The 11818-nt window shown below is 37.4% G+C and overlaps 1 protein-coding gene across 5 annotated transcripts in view; it reads left to right on the top strand.

The window, feature by feature from the left end:
* ldb2a (LIM domain binding 2a) overlaps positions 1-11818 on the top strand; it is a 114332-nt gene that overhangs the window by 20642 nt on the left and 81872 nt on the right. For all 5 annotated transcript variants that reach the window (XM_015033177.1, XM_015033176.1, XM_015033175.1 and 2 more), the window contains exon 2: positions 6798-6900. In XM_015033177.1, coding sequence (XP_014888663.1) covers positions 6798-6900 — 103 coding nt within the window. The remainder of the gene's footprint in view (positions 1-6797; positions 6901-11818) is intronic.

Genomic DNA, 11818 nt, shown 5'->3' with positions numbered 1-11818 from the left:
CGCCTCCGTCTGATCCAAATAAGCGCCGCCTCCTGCCCACGCCTGCGCCGTCCCCCTCTCCATACGTCGCCGCGTCTGCCACCTCCCTCTGATCTTAATGAGCGCCGCCTCTTGCCCACTTCCGCACCGCCCCCCTCCATACGTCACCTCGTCTGCCGCCTCCGTCTGATCCAAATAAGCGCCGCCTCCTGCCCACGCCTGCGCCGTCCCCCTCTCCATACGTCCATTCGACATTCGACAATTTTTTTCCAATATACGACATACCCCGAAAGTAAGACAGTGTCTTACTTTCTTTTTATCCCCAAAAGCCCCACTATGTCTTACTTTCGGGGTATGTCGTATATTGGAAAAAAAAATTGTCGAATGAACGTATGGAGAGGGGGACGGCGCAGGCGTGGGCAGGAGGCGGCGCTCATTTGGATCAGACGGAGGCGGCAGACGCGGTGACGTATGGAGGGGGGGCGGCGCGGAAGTGGGCAGGAGGCGGCGCGCAGCTAGATGAGAGGCGTTTCCCCGAAAAGTAAGACATATGTCTTACTTTCAGGGTACGGCTTATATTAGCCGACCCCCCTGAAACCCCCGATACGTCTTACTATCGGGGAAACACGGTATTTTTGTGTGCATTGCAAAACATAGCGTATTCTTTTACACATAATTTTATTGACCAGTGAATCTGGGTTTCATTAACAATCTGTTTTTGTCACCTTTTAACACCATCCACAGTAAAAGAGCAATGAAAGTCTGTTATATCACCTAGCTGAGGCTCTGAATGTTGCAAAGATGTGAGCATAGCCCAAAAAAGTGATTAAAAATTAACATTCAAAGCAGATTGCTTTGAATTGTCAGGTTTTCATGATAGATTATTCTAAATTATTTTGCAAGAAATTTATTTTCCACTATTGTTCAAGTAAAAGGTTTGTGAAAATAGGAACCTTTGTCCCAACTAATGTTTTCAAAAATCTGGACTAAATGTCTAAGCAGAGCAAGGTATTGATTGAAGAAAACAGTTTCCATATTGTTTGATCTCTGTATTGATTGGAGGACAGAAACTTTCTGTAAACTTGTTTGTAGCACTTGGGATTCGATTAGAAGTGCTTTTCATTATTAAGTCCATTTGTAAATTAGCACAGAAATGACTCTAAACAGGAAGTGACAGTATGACAGGTTAGCTTACATTAAAGATGTTTTCAGTTGAACTTTAAGGGCACACTCCAAGTTTTTGAACACAAACACTGTGAAAGTGTAAAGTGAGTCACTTGGCACAAAATCTTTGCTTTTATTGTCAACTTATGTTCTTCAGTGAGCTGAAGCAGTTTTGATTTTTGTTTTGCTGCTGTGCATGTTTCTTTACACACCAGTCAGCTGCACTATGAACTATTCAAAAGCTGAATAGGATCTCAGTCATTGGTAATTCTGCAAGGTCAGGCCCTAGACACACCTACACTCTTGAAGGCTTTTCTGCCACAAGGGGCTGAAGGCGATAACAAAAAGATTCGGACTGACAAAAGCTTCCTGGGAAACCGGTCCGTGTTAAACAGAAGCAGTGGGAAAAAGTGAATGCAAGCATGTTTATAGTGCATTGTTCTCTTTGAAAGCATGCCGGTTTGTTTGTGTATATATGCATCTCTTAAGGGCATGCTTGAGTGTTTTCATGAAACTCTGCCTTTCCATTCTGTATGGATGTTTCTTTATGCCAGGACTTAACCCTCAGCTCTGTTGCTATTTACTGAGGATCCTTACTATGCTGTCCCTCCAATCCACTTGATTCCCTGTAAATCCCTTGGGTCTGGCCTGTGCTGGTGATTTGTGGTTGGCTAGTGGGCAATTGACACATTGATAAATCCCCCTCAGATGGGGTGCGATTCATTTGAATCAATAGAGCCTTATCGTCTGACGGGCGTCAAGGCCGTCACGGCTGCGACTGTGTCAGTTCACCTAAGGTCCCTTGGAGTCAGCCTGATTTGTTGCTTTTGACAACAAACATCGTCATGCCACGTGGTTCGTCAGAGAGTCCACGGGCGTGAATGAAGGCAGGATGTTGTCTGTCACTGGGTAGCAGCAAAGAGGACGGGAGACAGCGAGAGGGAGACAGATGTGAGAAGAGGCAGAGAGATATAAAAATAAAACGGAGTCTAGCAGCGGAGAGTGATGACGGCTTTTTTAAAATAGTAAATATTTAGCTTTATTACAACTTGAAATCAAAACTCCTTGCACTCTTTTTTGCATCTTCTCGGAGGTTAGTTTAGTTTCAGATGTGGGTTTCACATGGCTTGTGTTGTCTGGCCTCCAGTTTCTCCTCTCTTCTAGATCTCGACTGTAATCTGGCCAGTCTGGCGGCTCAGCTTTGCACATGTTGTGATTCAGTGTCACACCAAGAAGAAGCTGTGAGGCAGCTCCACTCTGCCTCTCAATTCTAAGTAGGACTTCATATTTTTATAGTGGGACATATACAGCTGTGGGCTTGGTCTGATCTTTGGTATCAAGGTAAATACATGAATTTTAAAAACTTAGGGTTTCAAAAACTTTTAATCCTACTGGTAACTGTTTGACGGTGTGTTGTATCTCAGCTAGAAGATCTCTGGCTCAACTGCCAACTTGAGGTGTTTCTGCATGGAGTTTGCATGTTCTCCCTGTGCATGCATGGCTTTACTTTGAGTACGGCGGATCCCACTGTCCAAAGTCATAACTGTTAACTGGTCTCTCCAAATTGTCTGTCAGTACATGAGTATAACTGAAGTTTGTTTAAAACTTCAGGTAAAAATTCAAAATTCTGCACGTTTACTTGAAAGTCACAACTGGAGTTCATTTTTGATTTTAATTATGATATTCAATCAGTAAATCAATATGCTAGATTCTTAGTGCAGCATAGTAGCAGTAGGAGTTTAATTGTGTTGAGTGCTGAAGCTAAATCCTGCTTCATGAGCATGAAATTTGCTGGTTACTTTCAGATTCCTCTGTTGTCTGCATCAGGAGACTTTTCAATAAAGACACAAACAAAACCACATCGTCTGTGGCTGAACCCTGCTGGGCCGAACGCAGCTAACGGAGACAAAACAATAGACAACGTTGTCATCTCTGCTTCTGTGAAATGCTCTCTTTCTTTGGGGTGGTCTCAGGCCTGAGTCAAATAGCGGGCAGCTGCCAAAATGAACTGTATTAAGTTTGAGTGGAGAACATTGTTTTTTGAAATGCTTTGGTTCAGAAAAATATTGAAAACAGGAAGAGAAAGGAACACTGCTTGTGGGAAAGTAGCATGCAACTAATACTAAAAGAAAAGTTTTCTGTAATACAAACAAATTCAGTAACCAGTTGTCATCATTCAGACCTAAACTTAAAGGTGAAATTTACATCATGCATTTATGAGATGCCTTTCTTAAACTCCAGCAGTGACTCCTGTGAAATGTGCTTTCTGTTTGGTTCAGGAAAACATCTGGAGATCCTTACATAAATAATTATACATAAAAAATGTTTGGTTCAGAAATTGATCACAAAGCTTTGATTCAATTTTAAATTCATTTGACAAGCTTTGTTGGTAGAACAATATCCATTATGAACTGAAATTCTATTATGTTTAAAGCCCATGCCTGCATAGGAAAAATGTAATTTAGAGTGTGTTAATACTGTGTGTTTTCTAAGGAAGGTAGAACTTTTTATTTTTAGGTTTTACATTGTCAAAATCATCAAATTGTGAAAAAAGGGAAAATTAATTTGGAATAGAATAGAATGGAATCAGGGAACAAATGAAAAGTTTATAGGGCCTTAGTTTAGTCAGTGCAGATGGTGCCATTTTTCACACTTTGTATTAAAACAGGATCTACACATTTTGCTTCATTTTTATGTTAAACTGCACTTTATGGTCAGTTTACTTATGTTCTTTATTCTTGTGTGTGAAAAAGGTTCTTTTTATATTTAAAATCAGAATGGTCACCATGCTTTACTGCAAAGATTTGTTTTGTTGCGTTACAAACAGTTCTAAACATAAAATATATTTTTTTATTACTGCAAACAAATAATAAAATATATTTACTCTCCTTTAGCAGTTCTGGATATTTGACCTGATCAAATCAGATTTGGACATTTGAAGATAATCTTTGAGAATTCCTCTTTAAACAGATTTAAACCTGGCCTTAAGACATATTGATATGTTAGAATTTTCATTTTGGGGACTTGCAAACTTTAGAACATTTTGGCAACAAATTATTTGTAACAATATATAAGAAAGTTGATTTGTTTTGATTTTCTTAAAAGTTTTTGTAGCTTTTCAGCAGTAGGATGGATGAGGGCTGCAGTGTGAGTGCAGTGAGCGTGTTGGTTACCCTTCACTTGACTGTCAATCCCGGGAGTGCCTGCCTCCTCCTGCTGCTGGATTATGAGGTGAACTCCGTCTGAATGCCGACCAGCACCGGATTCAGTCTCCCTCTCTCTCCGTCTCTTTTGTCCCGGTGTGCCACTCTTCTCTGTCTTTCTGAAATAGATGTATTCACCTGACACCACACACATGCTGGCTGTTCACACCTGCTGATTCTCACAGTGTGACACACACACAAAAGCACTCGGCATTGCATGCAGCTCATCCCCAGCGGACGGATAGTCGGGGCCGTACGTTAGCTTACCAGATTCAATTTATTTTTCAGAATTTTTTTTAAGTGAGAATGCACTCAAACAAACTCCTGGCATGTAATCAATTATCAGTTTGTTTTACTGTGTAACACTGAGGGGGAGTGATGTATTTTTGCACTGTTGGGGTGAGCAATTACTCTGATTGACCCAGTGGGAGCGCTATAATTACAGGTCAATAGTGTCCTTTTAAAGGTGATGTCTTTGGCTCAGTTTGTGGCAACAAAACAAGTGACTGTAGAGTGCAGATGCTCAAGTTTTTGCTTAAGGCCATTTGTTAATATTTTTCCAGTTCATTCAAAAATTGTATTTATTATTTGTGTATTTTAATCAATTTTCAACATTTTTGTAACCAATTAATGAAGCAAACAAATAAAATATTTATTACTTTCAGCTTTCAGACCTAATAGTTTGCAGTTGGTTTCTTCTTGGTGCAAATTTAAAGAACTGCCTCTGAAAAGTGGAAATCAAGCTTTATAAATATGTCCTTAATACAGTTTTGTAAACGGTATTACGTTTATAAAACTTAATATAGTTAATAATAATAATTTATGTTAAAAGGTGCTTCTTTTTACCATAACATTTAGCTTTATCTTGTCCAAAAGTTGAAATTTATTCCACATTTGTCCAAAAACTTGTAAGATCGTACAGTAGAGATGTTAATGCTGAAAAAAAATGAGAGTTTGCAGTGATTAAAGCTCTCGCTTCTGAAATCTCACTTGTGTCGTCCTTACCACCAGCTCATGATCGTCTATTGATTACCCGGCTTGATTAGGGTTATGTTCTGGGACTGCGCACCTCATGCTCTCCTCTTTGCATCAGGCTTGCCGCGGATGAGACACGCTGACCCGCGGGGCGCTCCGGTCACCGCTCATCAGGCCTGACACTGCTCGATGGTGACAACGCTAATTGTCAACATCTGGGAAGTGCTTGCCATTCTTCAGCTCCTGCGCAGACTGAAACGTGGGGATCTGTCATAACATGTCAGAGTAAATTAGCATCAGCTTAACGTCGCTGGTGGAAGAGGGAGGTAGGGGCATGGGGGTTATCCCGCCAGAATTATCAGGAGCTTTTCCGCAGAAGATGCATAGTAAAAAATTCAATTTATCAGAGTCAGTGCTGGAAATATTTCACAGAAGTTCCTCACATCCTCTACTTATTGCTACTGCTAAAGCTGCTATTTAGTATACTGTTGTTACTACTGTCAAAGTTATTGAAATTATTAACAGTGAACTACATTAGGGCTTGAGCTGGAGATGTGTTATTTATCTTGAGTAAAAATACTGCATGTTTACTGTATGTTGCCTTTAAAAACAACCATTTGAAATATACAAACTTCAAACTTCTAAAAGCTTTAAGTTCAGAAAATAAACAGTTAATACTGCTGTTGAAATGTATTATTTTTATTAGTAGTATTAGTATTATATTGATACTCACAGGAGGATCTCAGTAAATCAGAATACCATAAAAAATTAATGCCAGAACTGTTGGTCAAAAATAAAACTCACAGATATTGATTGGAGATATATATATATATATATATATATATATATATATATATATATATATATATATATATATATATATATGACAAAGACTAAAACAATCATAAAGACTGCTTGGTAATTTTTGAGGTAACTTTGGGAGCTGACAAAGTTTATGTCAGTTATCAAATTATGCAGGTTGCCTGAGCTAGTAGCTGGGCTGCTGTAGGGGTTTTATTAAGCCAACAATCATGCTAAAACTGTACACCTGAAACTCCTCTCTGCAGTGAGTATAACTAGGAAGTTCTGTCTTTTATGGAGTTATATGTTTTCTGATTTACACTTCATTTCTGTTTCAACAGTTTTCATACTAATTTGAATTTTGTAAAACTGTGGTTCAAACACATTATTTAGTTTTAACACAAATTCAAATATAAAATTTTCATTTTTATATTTTTTCATGTAATAAACAAAACTGTCACATTATTCTACAAAAAAATACTACAAAAGATTAGGAAGAATCAGTATTGAATTTTTATAAAGATAAGCAATAAGATGCAACGACCTTGATGAAGAATATGGGTTGGTAAATGTTTCCTATACGACACTGAAGCAATACAAACCTGTTGGTACTTCGTGATACGTCATATCCCAAAATCTAGACTAAAATTTTTGATTCCGTTTTTCTGTTCACAGGAAAGCGACAGTTTGTGGTGGGACGCCTTTGCTACAGAGTTTTTCGAGGAAGATGCTACCCTCACACTCTCCTTCTGCCTCGAAGATGGACCAAAGAGATACAGTAAGAGTAATGCAGGCATCTCTTTTTTTAAATTAATTTTAAAATTTTGTGTTTGTTAGACTGAACTGGATAACTATGAAACTGTTCCATTGTCAAAGACTCCTTTGTTGAGACATTCAACGTGTTACATGCTGCTCTTCCTGCTGTTTTAATTTTACGAGTTTTATATTTTCCACTTCATGAGTCATTGTTGTGCTAATCTGGATCTTGTGAAAATCTTCCCAATTCAATTTATCATCATTACTATTATCGCCATCTATCAATTAGATGGATTTTTATGACATTGTAGGAGGCAAAGTTGAAAACAGGTTGTGAAGCAAAGCTGTTATGTTTTACAGAAAGTCTTATCCTTGACATAGATTAAGACCTCTGTCTGTGGTGTTATTCCTTCAAATGATTTTTTGCTGAAGTAAAAAAAGACATATTGTATTTTTACTTTTCTTTAACCTGCTACTTCCTTTACCAAGTTTCTAGTCAAATAATTGATTTCTTACTCTCCCAAAATACCAAAATACCTCTATAACACCTCACTGAAAACAACAAAAAAATGTGTGAACTTTCTCAGTAAAGATTTTTACCTCTGAAACAATATTTTTTCCACACAGCATTCTGCTCTGTGTCCCTGAGAAAATTGCTATCTCTCTCTAGCTTTTACTCTGCATGTGCTTGAGCATTGACGCAATGTCACACCCAACTACTGGCAACCTATTTCAAAAAATTTCATCACAGGTCTAATATATGGGTTTCACTTTCACAAATTACTTTTAAAGTTAAAACTGTTTTAACTTTAGATTGTTTACATAAAAAAAAATTCTATATTTTAATTGGAAATAGCTTTTGATGCTTGATACTTTTATGCTATTTAACAATATATATATATATATATATATATATATATATATATAGCATTTTATTAGTATATTAATACCAAACTAATATTGGTATATTAGTTTTTATAAAAAAGTCGTACTAGCATGAATTTGGCTTTCAAAGTCTCAAGGACATTGTTGTGCTAAGGCACCTGTACCACCTGCTGCCTGTACCAGGCAGACCCAAAACACAATGACTCTGCCTGGTTGATTTTATTTTTCCCCATAGTGCATCCTGGTTCCATGTGTTTCCCTTCTGAGAGACGCAGATGCACCCGGGTGTCCAAAAGATGTAAAAGAGCACATGATTCATCAGAACAGGACACCTTGTTACGTTGCTCCATGTTCTAGTTATGATGCATTGTTGGTATTTTTGGCAGTATGCATGGGTCAGCACTGACTGATCTGTAGATATGTATGTAATAAACCACTAGGCAGTCATGTTAACCTATTTTTCTGGGTTCTAACACATCAACTTGGAGGACAACATTTTCTTTTACTGTGTAATTTATCCCACCAACATGAAAATATAATGAGGGATATTTACGTTTTCTGTCGGTAGTCATAATTCTCAGCCTGTTCAGTGTATCCTGGATGTTGCTTTTCTTTTCCACCTTGAGGATTTATAGACTCATTCATTTTTAGAACTTAAAAGTTTGTCATGCTTCAGTTTCTGAACTCAGTTTTGAACTCAAGAAACATCAGAACTTCATGTTATACATTTTGTCATATAAACTGCAAAGCAGATGCTCTGACTGAGTTTGTGATTTTGTTCCCTCCATCTCATTTGCATGTTTTGTTCTGAAACATATTGAAAATCACACAGACATAGATAAGGACGTGGTGCACTGAAATGACCAGATGTGTGAGTAGCGTCGGCTGCGTTTGCGTGTTATTGTGTGTCGCAGCTCACCAGTGGAGGAGGAGGAGGAAGTGAGAGCAGAGATACATGCAGTGGAGGAGTGTTGTTAACTGGGCTCAGCTTTGCTTTTCAAATGTAAAAATAAAAATCCCCACCGGTGTAGAGACGGTAACCCTGTTCCCCCGGGAACAGGAGGCTTAACACCATGGCGATGATGACTCACAGTCAGTTGCGAGCTTTTGTCGATTCACATTCAGGTGCGCTAAGTTGCACACATGTTCACACAAACACCTTCACCTTTAAATGCATTCCAATTTTACTAGTTTGTCGAAGAAAAGCAAAAAATTGGAAAGCGTTGTTGTCCAAGACTGTGCATAACCAACCACTGCATATGGTAATTATTAAGAAGTAACAGATAAAGGGATGTTCTTACGACCAAGTTTAGTGTTTAACTTCTGCTGATTGGAGATTCAGTCTCTGTTTGCAGTCACATCTTTGAACAGCTTGACTCTTCAAGGAGAGAAACTTTGTAGCTTAAAATGACAATAAACACACCAAAAATAATTCAAGACTTTTCAACAGTTAATAGTTTCTTGTGGTATCTAACTTAATGAATGAGAATAACTCAATATTTTGGGGGGTTTACATAATTGGCATGTTGATATTCTCTTCTTAGGATGTCATTCCATTCTGTCCCCATAAAACATTTTTACATTTAAACATTAACTGCACAAGAGCAGAAAATCCTGCATAATAATAAAAAACAACTAAACCTAGCACCCAGTAAGGATTACTGGTTAAGTTTCCTGATTAAGGTTCAAGACCATGAAAGCACCGCCTCTCACCCAATCAATACATTGAGAACCGAAACTAAGGGACTAATGTTGATTAAATGCATACCTTTGAAAACATTACATTGTTATTGACCTGTTCAGCCGAGTTTCATTTCATGTGTGTGGCGCTGTGTAGTATGAAATTAGAATGTAAGCAAACAAAATGTTTAATAAAAGAGAAATAGTTTGTGATGTATCATGTTTTTATGTAGATTTTCAATGGAAAATATGACCATGTGTGCTAGTAGGCTCACCAAATCACTGGAGGGGCCACAAATGGCCCCTGGTCACATTTTGGATACCTCTGCTTTAAATCTTTAAAACACAGTTTTAGTCTGGGGGAACTGGGGAAAAAAGAGATTAATCTGGAGTTTAGCATGTGCATTCACCAGCTACTTCTAATATTGTTTCCTGATTTCGTATTGCCTCTTGAATGTGATTGGTCTTCTCTTCCCTGTTCCGCCTGTTTTAAGTGAATCCACATTTGTCCTGAGTCAGATATCTCTAAGAAAACCTGTATATTTTGCTGATTTGTACACAGCCCTGGTTTCAAAAACCATAAAGAAAATTGTTGAAACAAAGTTCATCCAAATATTCTCAGACTGCTCTCTTCTAGCCCAAATTCTCTGTGGCAATCCAGAAAAAGAGATACGTTTATTCTGATAAACGGAAAAGTTTCATCCCAAAAGAAACCGCAGCAATGGAGAAAAAATATACGATTTCCTTCTTTTGCTCACTTAACAGCTTACCACTAAATTTAAGGAGTTCCAGATTGAAAGACTTCACTTTAACAAATAAACATAGAGACATCTCTGGACCAAATGGATGAGCACATGACATGCAAAATCAAGAGAGAACAACTAAATATTGCAATATTCATAAGGGCATTACTTTATGAAGATTTATATGGTTCTTATAATTCAGACTGTTTGCTAACTGCAGAATTGAAACACCAAATTAAATAAGTAATATAAAATAAAATGAAAAATGTTTCTTTTAAAAGTCACCACTTTTTTAATATTTAAAACTTACCTTGCAAGTATAGAGAAGTCTGTTTTTTTCCCCTTTCACCCTATGTTTTTTTTAATATTTTCCAGTTTGCAGCTCAGTAGGGCCGTGTGGTATGGCTTAAAAATAAAAAATCTAATTGATGAAAGACAATTAATTTATCAAATCGATTTATCACCCAGCCCTACAGCTCAGATACATGTATTGAAGCTACTTCTTCTGCGTTTAGTCTGCATACTTAAGCTCAGTTGCTCTCTCCATTGCAAAAAGAAAAACATGTAAATGTGCCTGCCAGTGACCTCATGCTGAATTAATCCTATAGCTTCCAGCTGTGTAAAGCGCTTAATACTTGTAGTTACTGTCATGCAGGTCAGAACAATACTGACCAGTGTGGGAAGTGCTTAGTGGTGGCTCAGAAGCAGTCATGCTGCAAAACAAAAGGTTGTGACTTACTGCAGTGGAACAACTGTATGGATTCTAAATATAAACCCGCAGGAGTAAAATCAAGAGATTAAAACCGATTATGCCGAAGATTGTTTTAGCTCCTCTTTGTCAGGTTTATAGTGTTTGTGCTAAGAAATTAAATGTATCTTTAAAACGTAAATGTATCAAGAGAAAATGTTTTAGTTTGAATTTGTTATGCAGTTTCACTTCTAAAGCATATTTATTAGTGTTTTTGTTAGATTTCATTTTCACATTTGCTTATTATTTCTAACCCGGTACATTTATAATTCCTCACATTGTGTGATGGATAAAGGCTTAAAAATAAAAATTCCAATCCTTGTTGGAATTGAATCGTATTTGTTTGAGTGGTTTGCATGATAATTACAAAGAAACATTTCTGTTACTCCAGTCTGAGGTGCTCTAATTTCATAACGTTCAGTGTAGGAAAAATTAGAAAAGCTAATTTACCTAATCTGTTTCTTTATTGCGAGGACCGGTGTTTCGTAACTCGTCTCCAGCTGCTGTTAAACGGGGCTTCTCAAAGGAAATAGCTCATATTGAAAATAACCGCTGTAACTACTGGAAGTTTTCTTCATGAGCACTCAGTATGCCTTTTTCATGCTTTAATTTTGAAATCAGCTTAGAATATTTGATTGAGAAAAATATATTTTTAAAGTCCAAAGTAGAATATCTTTTATTGTTTTATTGTCAGGTAAATATGTGACTTTGAGGGTAAGTAGTATGTGGGGTCTCCAGAAAATGTTGTATAGACTCCTCTGGCATTGCATTGTTTCCTTCTGGCTTTTTTGACCAAAAATTACTGACAGTATTGAATTATCAGTAATGGCAATGAGATGGTTGTGGTTTAAACATTTTTGCTGGACAAAAAAAAAAAAGAAAAA

Source organism: Poecilia latipinna, unplaced genomic scaffold (genome assembly GCF_001443285.1).
Source record: "Poecilia latipinna isolate Pla-1442-1.1 unplaced genomic scaffold, P_latipinna-1.0 Scaffold259, whole genome shotgun sequence".
NCBI classification, from domain to species: Eukaryota; Metazoa; Chordata; class Actinopteri; order Cyprinodontiformes; family Poeciliidae; genus Poecilia; species Poecilia latipinna.
Note: the sequence above shows the minus strand (reverse complement) of the source record. Positions and strands in the feature narration are given on the sequence as shown.